Raw genomic sequence first — 17,303 nt, 5'->3', positions numbered from 1 at the left:
AGGGCAGGTCTCTCCCAGCGCGTGAGGGAGGCCATGACCCAGTGTGGGGAATGGAGCACTTGAAGGCTGAGCTCGGTGATCTCAGAGGCTTTATTCCATTAATGGATCCCGGGATTGCGCAAAAATCCCCGAGACGAGGCAGTCCCAGATCCAGGGTCCCCGTGAGGCGGCAGCGCCCGCCCCGCCCATGGCCCCGCCCCCAGGGCACGCCCACCACCCCTGGCGGCGCTACCGCCCCGTCGCGCGGGATGACGTCACGCTGTAGACTCCGCCCCCTCTCGGTCCTCGCCGTCGCAGGCGGGCCCTCCTCTCGTGACGTCACTGAGGCGCGCCGGCCGCTCGCACGTGTGGTGGTGGCGGCGGCGGCAGTGGCGGTGCCACCATGAGCTGCCCCGTGCCCTGCGCCGCCTGGGTGCGGCGCGGCGTGGCCAAGGAGACGCCCGACAAGGTGGGGCCGGGGCAGGGACCGCGCTGAGGGACCTCCGCCCGCCCCCGCCGCCGCCCTCACCCCTCTGTGTCCGCCCCGCAGGTGCAGCTCAGCGAGGAGGAGCTGAAGGGTCTCATCGAGGAGGCGCAGGACAGGCTGGGGTGAGCCGGGGCAGCGGGAGGGACTCGCCGAGACTGCCGGGCTCTGCTCGGTATGCGGCTGCAGCCCGCCGGGCCCGGCCGCTCAGAGCGCCGGGGTGGGGCGGCCCGGGAGTGCAGGGCCGGCCTGGGGAGCGGCAGCAGCCAGCACGAATTCCTCCTGGAGACACCGGGCCAAGGCAGCCTGGCGGCCGGGAGGGCCGGCGGTCCGGAGGGCGAACGGAGGAACATCGGCTGGAGTGGATCGTGCTGCCGTCGTGGACGTGGCGAGCGGCTGCGTTCCCGTGTGGGTCCTCAGCTGTCACCGCGGGCTGAGGGGCTGGACGGGCATTGCGGGGCCTGGAGCTCCTGTTCCCGACTGCAGCGAGAATTAAGGCGCTGGGTTTGTAACTCTGCGGGCTTGGGACATGCGGCACACCGAGATGGGAGTCCCAGACTGACTGGGAAAAAGTGGTGCCGAGGGTGGGACAGGACAAGCTAGGTCTGGAGGGCACAGATCAGAGTGAAAAAGGCAAAACATCACTCAGGGGACTATTTATGGGTCACAGTGAAACTGAAGACATCACAACTCTCCCCTCAGCACTGAGAGCCTGTCGTTATGTAGTTGTGTTTTATCGCTCTGCTTTTAAGGAAAACCTGCTTATAAAAATAATAAGAGAAGTGATGTATTTAGGAAACATAATCGATAGAAGGGAAGAAAGAAATGTCTCTCTTTTGTCTAGAAAAAATGGAGGATTGATGTCTTAATCCATTTTCTGGTCTTTTTCTGTTAGATCTGTTGATAGATTTAGGCTTCGGAGTGTTTCAGCTGTGTAGGGTGTGTGGTCGTGCCACAGTGTGTGTGGCTGAACAGATGTAACAGGCAGCAGAAAAAGTTTTTACAGCTGGGTGAATATTACCCACCCTGTTTCAGTTGAATGTATCAGTGACACTGCTGCTGGTGAACAGAGTGTATCATCCCAGGATGTATTTTATTCTGTTTTTTTCTGGTTTTGTTTATTTGATTATTCCAAAATAATCTTAAACATTTGGAAGATTCTCACATCACGTTCATTTCTTAATTAATGTTTCTGTTTTCTGTGGAGTTTCTTGTTTCCCCTTTCTGTGTGTAAACTTTTGATTTTCTGAGTGATTTCCTTTCTCTTGCAATTTCAAAAGCATGGAAAGATTTGAGGTGGTGTTTTTTATGCATTCTATACAGCTTCAGGATGGAAGTATGAAGACCATCTGAAACAGCTTATTTATTTATAATTTGTTGTACTTTGTAGAATTTGTTGCAGCACCTCACTCTTTTCCTTGTTTAAAGATCACAAATCAAACTCAGATTTAGTTATTTAATTATCTTGTTACTTGTCTCTAGTTATCTTGTTAATATGAAGTGTCTATTTTACTGAACAAATTAGGAAAATTAGGTTTCTGATATTTAATTTGGAAATTGTATCTAAGAACCGCCTTGGCTCATTGTTGCTTGGGAATTTTGTGTGCAGAAGGACAAAAATACAGTGTGTTGAGCAGGGATGAGTTTCTTTGGGGCATGATCCACTGAGCCACCTTGGGTATCTCTTAACTTCTCAGCCAGTGTTTAAAGGTGCATTTCCTTCTCCTGAATTCCTTGCCTGCAGAATTGATCCCACAGAGTTCTGAATTTTCTAGATGTTGCCTAGTTTACCCTATAAGAAGAATCCACAGTGTGACCTTATCTAATGAATTCTGTGTTATTTTTACTTTCCTTAAGTATGGGAAGTATGAGGAAATGAGGTCTTAAAAAGCTTGAAGAAGTGTGAGAATTCTCACACAAGACCATACCTCTGAGTGGGGAAAAGAAAGGAAGGAATGACATGGACACATGTGAATGCACAGGAGTGAGGTTGAAAGCATTGTATCCACAAAAAATTTGTAAGAGAAAGGGACTTGGAAACACAGTTTACCTTGTCGAGGAAAATGTATGCCGTGTTTTGTCATGAAACCTTTCAAGGGAAAACTTTCTCTGAAAGCCTGAGAATTATAGATGCCTTGTATTTGAGGAAAAGCTCTAGAAGGAGTAATGGATTTTGAAATTATTGGCATACAGACTTGAAAGCCATGTGAGCAGCTGGGACTGTGTGCTGAAATCTCTCCAGCAGTCCTCTGGAAGCATTCTGTGTGTCTGCCACAGTTTTTCAGGGCTGTGTATCTTTCCACAGGGATGGTGCTGGTGGCAGTGATGAAGGCCAGACAGCAGATGACACGAATGCACCTGTGCCTGGCAGCAGCACTAAGTCTTCCCAAAACAATGAAGAGATGTCTGATCATGAGCTGGATGAATATGATCTGGACAATTATGATGAAGAGGGATACACGGGTAAGAAAAATTGTGTGTGTCAGATGTGCAGTGTCAGTGAAGAACCTTTCCCCTTATTGTTGTACTTAAGACTTTAATACCCTGAGGCTACACTTTGTTAAGTTTCAGATGCTGGAAATTCACAATTTTAATGATTTGCTTGTCCCATCTTGGGAAGTCATTTAGTGAGGGGAACAGTTCAGTGTCAGCCTCTCTGACACTAGGACCAAGGGCATGTTGGAAAGATTGTCACTCTGGCTGCTGTAGTGCTGGAGCAGAGCAGCAGAAGTCCCTGGGAGAGCTAAGCAGTTTATTTTACCGAGGTACTTATGTCCAGAACTGGGAAGTTCATTTAGCCCACTCCTGATATTGATGTATAAGTAATACAGGTATTGATATAGGAGTTTCTGACTTTTCCTGTTACAGATATGTATAAAAAGTGTTCTGAAATTCCCATTTAGGTGATTTAAAACTTGGAGACTCTTTGGCTACTCTGGCAGTATACGGGAGCAATGAAAATGATCCTTACATCACTCTAAAAACTACTGTGAGTACTTAAAGAATGTTAAATATCTTAAACAGCATAATCTTCAAAATCAGTTAAATTTTCCACTCTGCCTTATGCTTGCAGTCCTTTTTCAAAGGTGTGCCAGATTTTTGATTGGATGGTGCTCTTTTAAGGTTGCTTTGTGCAGTCACTTCTTTCTGTGCTTTTTGCATTTAAGTAGGAGGTTAGGGTGAACTGGCTTCTTACTTAAACCATGCATTTCTGTACATGGAGTGGTTTTTCACCTGCCTAGTAGGACACAGAAAACACTTAAAATAACAAGTCTCAGGCCACTAGTGGCCAAAATTAGAAAATTTCGCAGATTGCAAGACTCTTGCACTTTCCATCAGTTTGTGTAAGAAATCAGGCTGAGGTGGAGTCAGGCAGTGTGTCTGATATATAAATATATCAATGTTCTGTACCTATATATATATAAATAATACTGTGTCATTGGCTGCTTCTGCCTGTATTAGTTTCCACTGTCAGATGGGGAACATCTTTGCAGAAGCTGGATTTGTAGATATACAAAAATGAACACCTTTTTCTCAAGCTCTTCTTCCTATGCTCAAGTTCTTTCTCCAGTTTCTGAAAGTTTTTCAACGTGCATTTTCTGTTATCATTTGGTATTTACTACTGGAACTGTCGAAGACTAAGTGTTGTGTAACCTTAAGTTGATTCAAAGAATTGCAGGACTTGATAGAATTCAAATATTGAAGTATGCTTGAAGTGAATAGAAAAAAATTAAAAGCTTGCAATGAGAAATCCAATAAGTATTGTTTGTGTTGAAGATGGGAAGGATGGTACTCTGTGTAAGATTATTGGCTTCTGTACAGTATTTAATTTTTCACAACAGAAATTGCCAAATTCCTTCCATTCCTCAGTAACAATGAAAATCAGATGAGAGGTTACATCTCTTCTGATACAGGTGAATGCCTGGTAGCGCTATAGGCAGTACATTTTGGGAAATATTTTCCAGAAAGTAGATAGTGGAATTATTTCCTGGATGTGAGGAGCAGCTGCAGCATTGTTACTGGGGAAAATGCTGTTACATTATGTAAGTGGTCAAGGCACAGGAGCACAAGGGAAATCACCTTTGGTGGACTCGTGGTGGTGATTTTCTTTTCAGCAATCAGCTGCATCAGGATAGCCCTGAAATATGGTTTCATATTTGATAATTAAACACCTCTATATGTGAATAACCTCTGGGTTCACATAGAAGTCCTTCAATCTAATTTAATGACTATTCACTATCCCCAGAATTGGGTTTGGTTCTTGCTTTTCTCTGTGTAGCACCATAACATGGTTTTAGGTGGGTGGGCATTAGAGCTTTGAATTTTGACTGTTTTCAGTTGTGATTCAAAATTGCCGATTCCACCTTTTGAACGTGTGTAGTTTCATGCTTTTATGTGCTTTGCTCAATGCCCCCTGTCCTCTCCTTTTTGCTATTTAGGAGCAATATGAGCAGGAGGACTTTTTAATTAAACCCAGTGACAATCTTGTCCTTTGTGGCAGAGTTGATAAAGACTGCTGTAGTTTGGAGGTCCATGGTGAGTAAAACAGAGTTTATATTTTACAGTGAACATAGGGAATGTCTTGCCTACCTTGTGCCATGTGGCTGTGTTGAAGAGGGAGTGGGTTGGTTTTGGGAAGGAATTTTCTCCCCTTCTGCCTTGTATTTTGTCCTTTTCCATGTTATGGTGCTTTAGCTACTTTTCCTGACTAGACTATTTCCCGTGGAGTTACTGTTATTTAAAGGATAGCTTACCTCTTTCAGGCTGTATAGCAATTCCTTTCCTTATTTCATTTCTTAAAACTTTCTGAAAATACTATGGCAGTTTTATTCTCTGAACATATGCTCTTCATTCCAGTCTTACTTTCCATGTCCTGCAAGCATCCTCTAGTGGTTTGTTGGTTTTTTTGTTTGTTTGTTGTTTTTTTTTTTTTCTTCAGCTTTCTCCTTGCTTTTTTAAGTGGGCTTTGCACTGCTAGGATTAGAAGAACCAGCACCTTTTTCATCATGGTTTAGAGGAAATAATCCTTAACAGGGCCTGAACACTGCTTGTTCTAGAAATAGGTTTAATTTTGCTGTGTAAAAGATCTTTCTTTTGCAGCCAGTGAATAGTACTGAACATGCTGAAATTATCATCTTTGCTTACTGTGGTTCTTCTCGGGAATTTCTGGCTGCTTGTGCTGTGGTCCATGTGGGCAAAGTATTTCATTTTAAACAACATTTGGTCATAACCAAAATGTGTAAAAGGATCTGGCATGTGGCATTTTCTGTGCCTGGAGGTGTTTGCAAATTATATTAACTGTAAGTTTATACGCAATATAAACATAAAAACAATTGCAAAGACTTCTCCAGTTTCTAAAATTAGGTAACTTTGTCTTAGTTGACTGCTAAGATAACTTAGGTAACTGGAGACTTCAGTTATACTGAACATCTTCTGAATATCTGTCACATGCACTTAAAAGTGGCACTGTGATTCTGTGTGTATGGTAAGATGTTATTAAAATAATTCATGGGTTTTCTCTGCTGTCCAATTGGAGAAAAATAGCTGGCTACAGGGAATTTGTGCTTAGTATATGGCTGCTTTACCGAAACTTTTCCTGTATCTCAGTTACCATCTGCTATAGGTAACTCTGACTTCTTCATATTCCTCTGGTTTATCTTTTTACCTTCAACTGGAATTTTTTTTTAATTGCTAATCCTGTAAAATTAATGTATCCAGATGTAGAAAGTGTTGGATATGGAACATATATTATGAAGAGATCTTACAAAGTATCAAATCTTGACTGAACTTGTCACTTCTTTATCTAAAGTACACAGAAGAATGTTTATTTTGTGTAATTCTGTGAGGTAAAAGATTTGTAGAGGGTCTGGCCTCTTCAGTAAATCTCTGAAGACTGAATTTACCTTCTACATCTCCTTGAGAATTTAGTTTTTGCCACAATTGCCTTTTGTAGAAGTGACCTGTTCACAGTTGTTTGCTTTCCCTCTTCACTGATGTCTTGCATAACTTTAATTATTTTTCAGTTTATAATCATGAAGAGGACTCATTCTATGTACATCATGACATTATCTTGCCTGCTTACCCTCTGAGTCTGGAGTGGTTGAATTTTGATCCTAGTCCAGATGAATCAACAGGTAAATTAATTACAAAGGATATTGTCAGTGTCCAGTTAAAGAATTTTTGCTTGAAAAGCCTGTAAGTGCAGCGTTGCCACTAAATAATTTCTTCCTTCAGTACAAAGAAATTAAATCAATGTTAATATCAAGGTAATACTGAGTTGAGATAACCAAGATGTGAATATCAGGTATTTTTGCTTGGTGATACGGTCATCTTAGTGATGCTGCTGTAACAAATGATTTTACTGAAATACTGATTTTATTACAAACAATTGTCAGCAGACCAGAGCAATCTCTAAAATCTGCTTTATTTTCTGTTTGCAAATGAAAGGTTGCTTTTGTTCAATCTCTATGTCCAATGCAATTAATTAAATGTAAACCACAGCAAAATGTATATATATTTATGTATTTAGTAACATTTTTCCTGTGTTTCACAGATTTTTTTTTTTCTTCCATAGTACAAGGGATGTGGTTTAGTTTTGGTTTGTTTTTTCTTTCAAAAACTAACAAAACATGCAACTTCATACAGCTTGTTTGAACAGTTATTTGTACTGAAGGGGAAGGAGAGCGAGTAAATTATTTTTCTGGCAACACCTGCTATGAGCTGGTATTTTTCAATTGCTCCCTGCCAGTTATAAACATAAATATGTTCAAATAGAAGATTGTGGCACATAAGTTTTATTTAACCAAAGAAATAAGGAACAGCTGGATTGCCAAATACACCGTTTCATAACTAAATAAATGTGGTTCCATTTGGCTTTTTGTTTCTAGGAAATTATGTTGCAGTGGGTAACATGACCCCAGTCATTGACATTTGGGACCTTGATGTAGTAGAATCTTTGGAACCAGTCTTTTCTCTTGGAGGCAAGAAAGAGAAAAAGAAAAAGAAGAAAGGAAAGAAAGTAAGTGCTGCAAAATGGTTGGTTTACCTGGTTGGATGGAGGAAATTTAGAGCAGGGATAATGCCTTCTTTTTCCCTCCTTACATTATTTGAAATGCTAATTCTCTAAATAACTAAAGCCTGGAATTAAGAGCAGAACAGGAACGGGGTAGTGTCCCAGTAAACTTTGACTCTTAACTATTTAAAATTAGAAATTGCAGGAACTGGCAGTTGCAAGGACCCAAAGCCCAGTTAATTGGGAGGAGAGAGAGGGAACTGCCAGGAGCGTTTAGAAGGAAGCTGAAGAAGTTACACATTAGCTGGAAATAATGAGGTTTCTTTTACTAGCCTGAAGGGAATAACCAGTTCTGTAATCCCAGCAGCTGGAGCAATCTGCGATCTGGGCTAGGAGGCAGGGTGCAGGTGCTGCAGAGACAGTTCTCTCAAAAGCTGTGTTGCAGCAAGTGAGAGTAATTTAATATGAAGTTGTTTGTGAAGGCTTTAGGGAATTCATACTTATGTGGAGTAATGCTTGATTTGCATTGAAGTTGTAATTTTCAAAATTCTGTTTATGTCGTGTGTGTACGCAGAGTTTATCTTCAGAAGGGACTGTGGAAGGACATACTGATGCTGTGCTTGATCTTTCATGGAATAAACAATGCAGGTAAAAGAAGACTTGAATAATAATAGATGTTAGAAAATTGCAGTCTTAATTCACACAAAATCCACCAAAAGCTTGAAAGCACTGCTGAAATGAATGCATTCTTTAAAATACACTTCTATGTTTTCCTTTTTTTTTTTTTAACTAGAACTCTTGATTTTAAATTTTTTTTTAAATACTTGCATATTACTGCAGGTCACTTTTGATTTGCTGGGTGTTCAGATGAAGGCAGAGCAAAGGTGGGTGTGAGCCATTTGATAAATTGTCTACATTTCACTTGTTCAAGAGAAGGAGAAGAAGGGCTGCCCTGAGATATGCTGATCTGCCAATGGCCTAAACCACCATTTCAACAGAGACAAGTAGATTTATAGAAGAAAGTCCTTGCTATTCTGGTTTGTTTTTTTTTTTCCTCCTGGCTTTTGCCCCAAAGCTGTGAACAGGAAAAAGAGTGTAAAAGCTCTAATAGCTCAGTTATAGAAATGTCTCTGGCCCCTAGGCAGAGAAAATTCCCTGTTGCCTGAATGAACTAGAAATGAAGTGCTGCTATTGCAACAACACAAAGCTGGCCCATCTTGGGGCAGAGGTCAAGGACAGTGTGCTGACTGAAGTAAAGATGCTGCTGATTTTTTATCACTTAGGTGGTTGTTAACAGTTCATCTGTCAGAAGATTCTCAGCAGGGGTCTTGAAACTGCTTCAGTCAGACACAGGCTGATTTTTTTTTTTAATTTTTGTTTTTCTGCTGTCATAAATGCCTCTGCCTTTGAAGATGTACACAGACAACTCTGCATATTAAGATGAGCAGGTGTGAGCCTTCACTTATACTGCTTTCTTATCTAGATACTGATGAAGAAAATACCCAAACAGATCTCAGTAAATGTGTATAGATTGCACTCTTAATTTACAGTCTGATGTTCTTAAATTACACATGTACGTACAATGTGACAATGATCAGTCCATCACTGTTAGAAAAGAGAAGCTTTCTTGTACCTAGGAATGGTCTGGTGATAATATAGACAAGGATAAAAAAATTATGGCTTCAGTAGTTAAGTCTGAAATGCATAAGTTTTGTAATGTGCTGAGTTACAAATTCATTGATACTGGATACTGGTAGGTCTTTCAAGAAATAAAACCAGCCCTGAAGTGGGCAGCTTATGGAGAAAACAAGGAACTCCTTGGAGCAGCTTATATATAAAATGTTTTATTGTTGTTTCTGTCTTCTAAGCAAGGCATGTTGTGACAGCTCTCTACAAATAACTTTCTGCCTGTAGGTCATGGTGGTGTTACTGTAAAATGTTCTTACAGCCTTCACTATGCATTTTCTTAACTTTCCCTTGTAACATTGCTTGGGAAAACAGCATTTCCAGGAGAATGTAACTCTTTCAGTCAGAAATACTTGGTTAATATGAAAAGAGGAAAGGGAGCAGTTTCAATCAGAAACAATATGTTGAGGTAATAAATCTGATTTTAAGAGCAATGAAGTTATAGGAATTGTACTGTGTATTTGACAGACATTTGGGAATGTTTTGATTTGTTTTTTCATATCGAACTTTCAAGCTGTGTTTGTTGCTCTTAACACAGTTGGTCAAATTTAAGTTGAAATGTGGGGTCTGTAAAGTAACTGAAATTTTAGTGGTTATTTTCAGCAGTCTACAAAGGGTATAGTGTTGTGTCTTCAGTAGGTGTATAAACAGATATTAGAGAGCAAAATATTTCACAAACAGGTTTGTCAGGCTCTTGGCTGCATGCCTGTGCAAACAGAATGATGATAGGTAATGTTTAAAAATACTATCCAACATCAAAGGAAAGAATGTGCTTCAGAGCCTTTATTACTTTTTTTTTTCAAGAAATCTTTGAGTAAATGGTATTGCAGATAATGTCAGGAGAAATAGAACAGAACTGTCATTCTTTAATTCTTTAAGTCATTCTACAAGTGTTCTACTAATGTAATGTAATACAGCCTATTTATAATTTTTACCTATAACTTAATTGACTTCAGGGAGTTATCCTTCAGGCTTGAGAGGAATAATCTATAGACCACAGTGTACTTGTTCTCAGAATTGGGCTCTGTGTGTATTCAGGATTTTTACCATTATTTGTTTGTATCTGTATAAAGAGTTTTAACACTGATTTTTGATCTATTATCAGGAACGTTTTAGCAAGTGCATCTGCTGACAACACAGTGATTTTGTGGGACATGGCTGTGGGTAAGCCAGCAGCCAGCCTGACACTACATACAGACAAGGTATGGAATAATTGCTGGGTTTTTTCCACTGTAGAATACAGAGAAAAATGTAACTGCAGTTTTTCATTTGCTACTTGGTAGCGAATCCTCAGAAAAACAATTCTCTAATGTTCTAGCATTTGTGCAGAATTGTTTAAATTTTTGAGTTAGTTGCTTTTGCAAACAGCACTGTATTTGCTTTTTCAAATGTTAACTTACCTTTTAGAATGTTAATAAAATTTGTAACAGTTTTTAAATTTGTAACAGTTTGTAAATTCACCATTTGTGAATTGACCCTAATGGTGGGGAATATAATAGTGCTGGTATAAGCTACAAAAATAGATGTCTGAACATAGGTCAAACTGTAACTCTCTTAAGGGAGCAATGAGTGTCAGTTACAGTTTGTTCTAGGTGAAAAGGTTTAAAATAAATGATGCTAAAGTACTATAGTGATGGGTACTTCAGAAATAAATTAATCTCATAGTAATTAAAATGTGAAAGCTAGTTATTAATAGCTGTAACCTCATTTTGCTGCTGAAGTCACTGCCCTTGACAAACTCCTGATTTTCATTTTTTGTTAACACTGCTTTTTTTCCCCAAACTGGAAGCAGATACTATTTACCTCCAGGGTTTTTTTTTTCAGTTTTTTGGTTTGTTTTGGTTTTTTTTGGTCTGTTTTTTTTGTTTGTTTGTTTTGGTTTTGTTTTTTGGTGTTTTGTTACATTAGTATCTAGGGCAGAAAGGGGGCATGGGGTTCTGTTCAGTCAAATTATATTGGAAAATAACTTGTTTTCACTAGGTGGGGGTATTTGAAGTAATGCACATCTCTTGCACTGATTTTTGAGCAATCTGAATATCAACAAGCTTAATAGGAAGGTGTTTTGGGGTGGACTGTGTGCTGGCTTGGGATTGGGATGGTTGTGCTTTGTTGCAAGAAAGTTCCTATGTATGTGTGTTACATAAAATCTTCCATTATCTAGGTCCAGACATTGCAGTTCCATCCATTTGAAACTCAGACCCTCGTTTCTGGATCATTTGATAAGTATGTCAGGGTAATGTTTTCACATGTTGCACCTGGGGAGGGGATTCCTATTCAATTTAGCCTTATGTTTTCTTTCATTTTTTTATAACTGTGCCAATTTGAATAATGTTATTTTTTTCCATCAAGGAAACCAGGTTTGTGTATGGCCAGGATGTAGTTTTCCTTGCCTCTTTTTCAGGGGTAGCAAATGCTATAACCATCTGGACTGATATTTTCTGTGCCAGGTGTCTGCCTGCTCCAAACCAAATTTGTTTCTTAATTTGGCCTTATGGCATTTTCTTCATTGGGAACGTGTCACTGTTTATTCCTGTGAAAATTTGCCCAGGTTTTGCCAGCCAGTAAGGCCAGCATGGAGGCACCAGGGACTTTAAAATCCCAGTTCTCTCCCTCCAGCCTCTACAGGCACAGCCAAAATGTAATGGGCTGCCTCCTGTGATTGCAGCCTGGAGATGCTGGGAAATTGTTTGTGTCTGCACACTTGTGCTACTCTGTAGATGCCAGTTCTTTTAAGTCCTGCCAGCCAAAAAACTCTCTGATCTCCCATCTCAATGGAGTAACTTCTAAATTTTTTTCGATCACCATGATTTTCTTACATTGATTTTTTTTTATTCTGCTTTTAAGACTTTGTCCTTATGTTAAAATAATTTATAGACTTTACAGTTTTTAGCTAAGCCCTCAAGTTCTTTGGCTTCTGTTATGTTCTTGCTGCATCTGCTGAAGTATTGGAGAAAGACCTTTTACTGTGGTTAGGAAGCTGCTTCTGTTTTTTCCCTCCCTCTTGACTTCCCTTGATAAAAGGAAGCATTAAGTCCAAGCAGTGGCCAGCTGCTGATCCCTTTTTGGCTGCTGCTTTGGTACCATGGACACTTTAAACCACTGTGCTATCTATAAACAGACTGCCCTTTTGGATTTTTCCTGCAAGGCCTTGCAGGACCACAGGCAATTCAGTGAGCATTGGGAGATGCCTTCATAACCTGAAAATCAGACTGTTAAAGAAACTGTTATGTGTAAAATGCCTGATAAAGGACCTGGGAAACCTACATCACACTTGTTTAATTGTGTGATAGAGTGGGAGTGGGTTACACTGAGGATGTTGATAGTGGTGAGGTGATGCTGCAGTGACATGACCACTCCTCCCTTGCATTTGCACCCAGGAGTTTTTTGAGTTGGGACAGATTCTGCAGCCACTCACCTGAGCACGTGTCTGTAAAGAATCCCGGAGGACCCACTAACTGCCATCCACTCTTTTTCCTTGTGGAGTAGTGTTTAACTATTTGTTAAGATGGTTGTATTTTTAGAAATTATTTTTTTATTAAGCGTATTTGAAAATGCATGCATATGTATGACAAAATGATTTCCTAATTAGTGCATCATTACTTGACTTTACTGAAGTCTGTTCGTAATTAAGTGATATATTTGCATAATTATGGTCTGCTATGTGATAAGTATCTTATGTATTGAGTAAATTCAAGCTCTCCTTAGTTTCAGTAGAGTGGCTGTTGGTAACCAAGATGAAACTTTGAAGCACATGGAAAAGTCTCATGCTTATCTGCAAGATTTTAATCTGTTACTGAATTAGAAGACCAAGTAGTGAAGTTGTTTCCATTTAATTTTTTAATTACAGTTTACATGGAGCTTCTGTAGATGTCAGTGGAAAAGCAAACTATGAAGTGTTCTGCCCGGATTTTTTTTTTTTAATTTTATTTCCTGTCCCTTTGTCCTCCCCTAGATCAGCAGTGCTGTATGACTGCAGAAACCCCCAGGACAGCCATCGAGTGTGGCGGTTTAGTGGCCAGGTTGAGAGAGTAATTTGGAATCATTTTTCACCTTGCCATTTCTTGGTGAGTGCAGACTTTTCTATTCTGGTTGGTTGTTGCCATGTCATTTAACCTGTATTTAGTGTTCATAATGTTTCTGAATCAGAGTGGAGCTGATAGACATTTGGATAGTTTGTGCTGCTTATGATAAAAATGCTGTCTGGGGGAGGATGTTTTTAGGTAGTTTTTTCAATAAGTATCTCTAGACCAACTACTTATTTGGTCTCTTCACTGTGAGAGTAGAAAAGCTATTGATGCTGGTGCTTTTCTCTCCAGAGGTGACAATTATGTCGTTGCAGTGTTCAGTGTGTTTTCCTTTGCACAGTTGCTGTTGTGTTTCATGCAGTGAAATAACTGGAGCTGAGAAATAGCTAATGGGAGCTAAGAGCCTGAATATTAATTCATTGTTTCAAGTCAGCGCTAGAGGGCACTGTCCTCCTGGCTGCTATGGAGCGAGCCACTCCTTCCCGTTGGAAAAGTCCTCTGAGTTTAAGTGTTAACCCAGCACTGCCAAGTCCACCACCAAACCATGTCCATAAGTGTCTCATCGACATGGCTTTTTAAGTACCTCCAGGTGTGATAATTCCACCACTTCCCTGGACAGCCTGTGCCAGTGCTTGACAACCCTTTCAGTAAAGACATTTTTGCTGATGTCCAATCTAAACCACCCCTGGTGCAACTTGAGGCCATTTTCTGTTGTTCTATTGCTTATTACCTGGAGAAGAGACCAACAGCCAATAGAGTATAAAGGAGAAGTATCTTGGTATTGAGTTTTTTTGTAATAAAACTCTGCAACAGAATTTAAAAACAAATCTTCCCTGTTATGTCAGTGGCTGTCTATTCTCTGTTGCTTTGTGTATACATTCAAAAGAAGTGGCTGCTCAGCTCTGTTGGGTTTATGATGTGGATCTCTCCTGGTGTAATCACACTTAGTTTTGCGCAGGACTACTGTGCAGCCACTGATGGCTCCAAAAGCTTTGAACTGACAGTGAAGAGACTGAAGGCTCTGCATTTCGTTGCCTGACCTGAGGGCCAGACTTAGTGGGGCAGCTCTCTTCAAAATACACTTTAAGAAATTTGCATGGGATTGACTTCCATGTCATCAGTGCAGCATAACTGAGGTTCATAGAATAGCTCAGGCACCAGCTGGGTGGAGTTTGACTTTGGGGGTGCAGGCCTGGGAACCCTGGTAATGTGTCCTAGGGAGAAGTAGTGTCTGTCTTAGATCAGAGGGGTTTATCAGAGGGTGAATGTTATTTCACTGGAGGTTTTTTCCCCAGATGAGTGACTGTGGCTGTTTGTTTTTTAAATGCTGTGGTTTCTTTAGGCAAGCACAGACGATGGCTTTGTGTACTGTCTGGATGCTCGTGCTGAAAAGCCCCTGTTTACTCTGAAAGCTCACGATGAAGAGGTGTCAGGTAAATTGCCTGTGTGTCCTTTTGTGTCCTGTTCATCCCTTGTGGGCAAGGCTGTCCAGAAGATGCCTTTAATCCATAGCACTGAGGTGGCAGTGATTCCTTATTTAACAAGTTGTGCTAATGTGCTACCGTGCTAATCATGGCAGCTGGCATTTGAAACAAATCTGCTGAGGGGATTGGGAGGCAAAATAGGCCTGCATGTTTCCCTTGGCTCTCGCAGCATGGAACTTTCATTAATGTTCTGCTCCTTTGTTCTGGAATGGAGTTTAGTGTGAGAAGAATATTGGGGCTGTTCTCATGTCTTCACTTCAAAATGTATTCTCATCTCTGTGAAATGGGGATTGCCTGTTGCTCTCACACTGCTGCACTTTCATCTTCCAGGGCTACAACTAAGCAGTCAGATCAAAGGGTGCCTTGTGACATCATCTGCTGACAAATACGTGAAAATTTGGGATATCCTGGGAGACAGACCAAGTTTAGTCCATTCCAGGGATATGAAAATGGTATGGTAATATTTATTTCTTGATTCTAATAAGTTTTATATATAAACTGTCTGCTTTTTCTGTCTAGTTTGAATCTTGTTTTACCTAAGTTCTCACAGGGAAAAAAATAGTAACATATTCTGGGCAAATCATTCTCATCACAGTGCAGTATTCCACATGGAATTGGCAGACTGCTTCAAAGCCTCAGACCCAAATTCCAGATACAATGTTCTGAGTAGAACTATGGGTGCTCCAGCTTGCATCTTCTACATTCAAGGCACAGATGTGATTAACTGTTTATAATTAGCAGCTCTTGGCTTTCATTGTATGTCTTTACAAAAGAAGTTTAAGAAACTTAATTACATTTGTTAAAACTTGCTTGGTGAAAGTATTTTCAGATGACAAGTTCATTTTAAGATTAAAATAAAATTCTCTTCTTTTTCTCTCACCCTGCCAGGGAGTTCTGTTCTGTGCAGCTTGCTGCCCTGACTTCCCGTTTGTCTTTGCCTTTGGAGGAGAGCGGGATGGGCTGCGTGTCTGGGATATAAGCAAGATCTCTGCAGGTAATGTTCTCATTTCTTTGACTCTTGTGGTTCTCCCCTTGCTTGCAGGGTGTATTTGTATTCAGTAATGCATTGTGACTCTGACAGAAGATGGTAGGTTAGTATTTTTAAATACTCCAAGACTGCATGTGTGGTCACATTTTCAGCTTCAAAAAATGTGGGTTTTTCTCCTAAACTGGAGAACAGCTTTACACTATTTATTTTCTTGCAGCTGAAGTGTAATACATTATTTCTTATAATACCTATGTTTTGTTTTTTTCCTGATGTGATTTTGTATCACATTTTTGAGTATGGGAAGAAAAGCGAGGACTGGTTTTGATCAGTTGTAACTACCTGTAACTAAACAGCATGATTTTTTGGAGAAGGCTTTTAAGAGCCTTTTGGGAACCAGAAACTAAAACCAGAAATAAATTATTTAAACTTAATGATGTGCTCTTCAAACCTCATCAGTTTTACAGTACTTAGGTACAGGAATTATGCAGAGGAAATCTCTAGATGCTCTGGAGGAAAAATAACAGGACCTGTAATTGAAATATCGTATGCAGGCAATTGTTCTGACTTTTAGCTTCAACTCCGTACTTGGGGTGAGAGGAAGAGCTTTGAAACCACAGCAGGTTAGGATTTCCATTCCATGGTGCTCACCAGGCTGTCCCTGCTGTACTCCTGTTTCCTCTGGGACAGTAACATGTAAGCAATTCCCTGTTTGTATTGCAGTGAATGAAGTTTTTGGAAACAGAGAGAGGCTCATCCTGGCTAGTGCCAACTCTGTGGCTTCCAGCTCCACGGCCAGCAGTAGCAGCAATGACTTGGAGACAGCAATGGAATCATGATGGACCAAACATCAAAAAATCAAATTAATTAATGGGACTACGACAAATGTGTGTTCTGCCAATGCCCCTGTTTGGTGAGAGCTCAGGGAAATTACTCTGGTATCTTGCAATCTGCAGGCTTCTTCATTTTGGACAAAGAAAGGTGGTGGTGTGGTTAAGCTCTAAGCTCCTGCCTCTGCTACCAGCTCTGAAAGATTGAATCACTCACTTAATAATCCCTAAAACGGGGTCTACCATATGTAAAGCTGATACATAAAATGGAACAGTCACTAGAAAAGTATTCTGTGACTACAGAAGTTTGTTGAATACTGCAAAGACAGTTTTATCTTTTACCTTTTAAGGACATAAGGAAAAATATTTCACACAACAGTTGTGTAATAAATAAACAAAAGGTGAACTGAATTAAATAAATTACAAGTGTAAACAGATAATTTATCCTTAATTTGAGGCTAAGTTTACAGATTTTAAAAGATATTCCATGTGACTTTTTAAATGTTAAGAGTAGTTCGCAGGCAATAAGTTGGAGTCTCCAAGCAGAATTCTAGAATGTATTTCTAACACTGATATCACCAATATTAAACCAGAAATAACCAGCTCTATCCCACCAAGACTGGAGCTTTCTTTTTGCAGGTTCCATAGCAGCTGTAATTTACTGATGTTGCACATAGTACTGGGTTTTTCTTCACACTGCAGATGTGTTTCCAGAGAATTTGAACTGAAATAAGGAGCTGCTACTCTAGGAGGATGAGAGGCTGTCAGGACACAAAGTGAGGGTTGGGATCCCAGCTGGTTACTGTTACTGGTAAAAA

The 17,303-nt window shown here is 40.3% G+C and overlaps 1 protein-coding gene across 1 annotated transcript; it reads left to right on the top strand.

Moving 5' to 3' along the window:
• The first annotated feature begins 263 nt into the window (after positions 1–263).
• Positions 264–17,093, top strand: PWP1 (PWP1 homolog, endonuclein). The gene is made up of 15 exons (XM_014877026.2): positions 264–448; positions 530–588; positions 2,769–2,926; positions 3,367–3,452; positions 4,903–4,999; positions 6,487–6,597; positions 7,351–7,481; positions 8,050–8,123; positions 10,267–10,363; positions 11,323–11,384; positions 13,114–13,225; positions 14,529–14,619; positions 15,001–15,122; positions 15,559–15,664; positions 16,379–17,093. Exons 1-15 carry the CDS (start codon positions 383–385, stop codon positions 16,492–16,494), a joined length of 1,488 nt encoding a protein of 495 aa, XP_014732512.2. The 5' UTR covers positions 264–382; the 3' UTR covers positions 16,495–17,093.
• Positions 17,094–17,303: the final 210 nt, after the last annotated feature.

The sequence above is a fragment of the Sturnus vulgaris genome, chromosome 5 (assembly GCF_052056855.1).
Source record: "Sturnus vulgaris isolate bStuVul1 chromosome 5, bStuVul1.hap1, whole genome shotgun sequence".
Lineage (NCBI taxonomy): Eukaryota > Metazoa > Chordata > Aves > Passeriformes > Sturnidae > Sturnus > Sturnus vulgaris.
Note: the sequence above shows the minus strand (reverse complement) of the source record. Positions and strands in the feature narration are given on the sequence as shown.

Bases quoted from the DNA above. Each gene is read 5' to 3' on its own strand.
- PWP1 (XM_014877026.2), top strand. From the start codon at position 383: ATGAGCTGCCCCGTGCCCTGCGCCGCCTGGGTGCGGCGCGGCGTGGCC. The intron at 7,482-8,049 runs GTAAGTGCTGCA...GTGTGTACGCAG, and splicing joins AAAAGAAGAAAGGAAAGAAA to AGTTTATCTTCAGAAGGGAC. The intron at 15,123-15,558 runs GTATGGTAATAT...TCACCCTGCCAG, and splicing joins ATTCCAGGGATATGAAAATG to GGAGTTCTGTTCTGTGCAGC.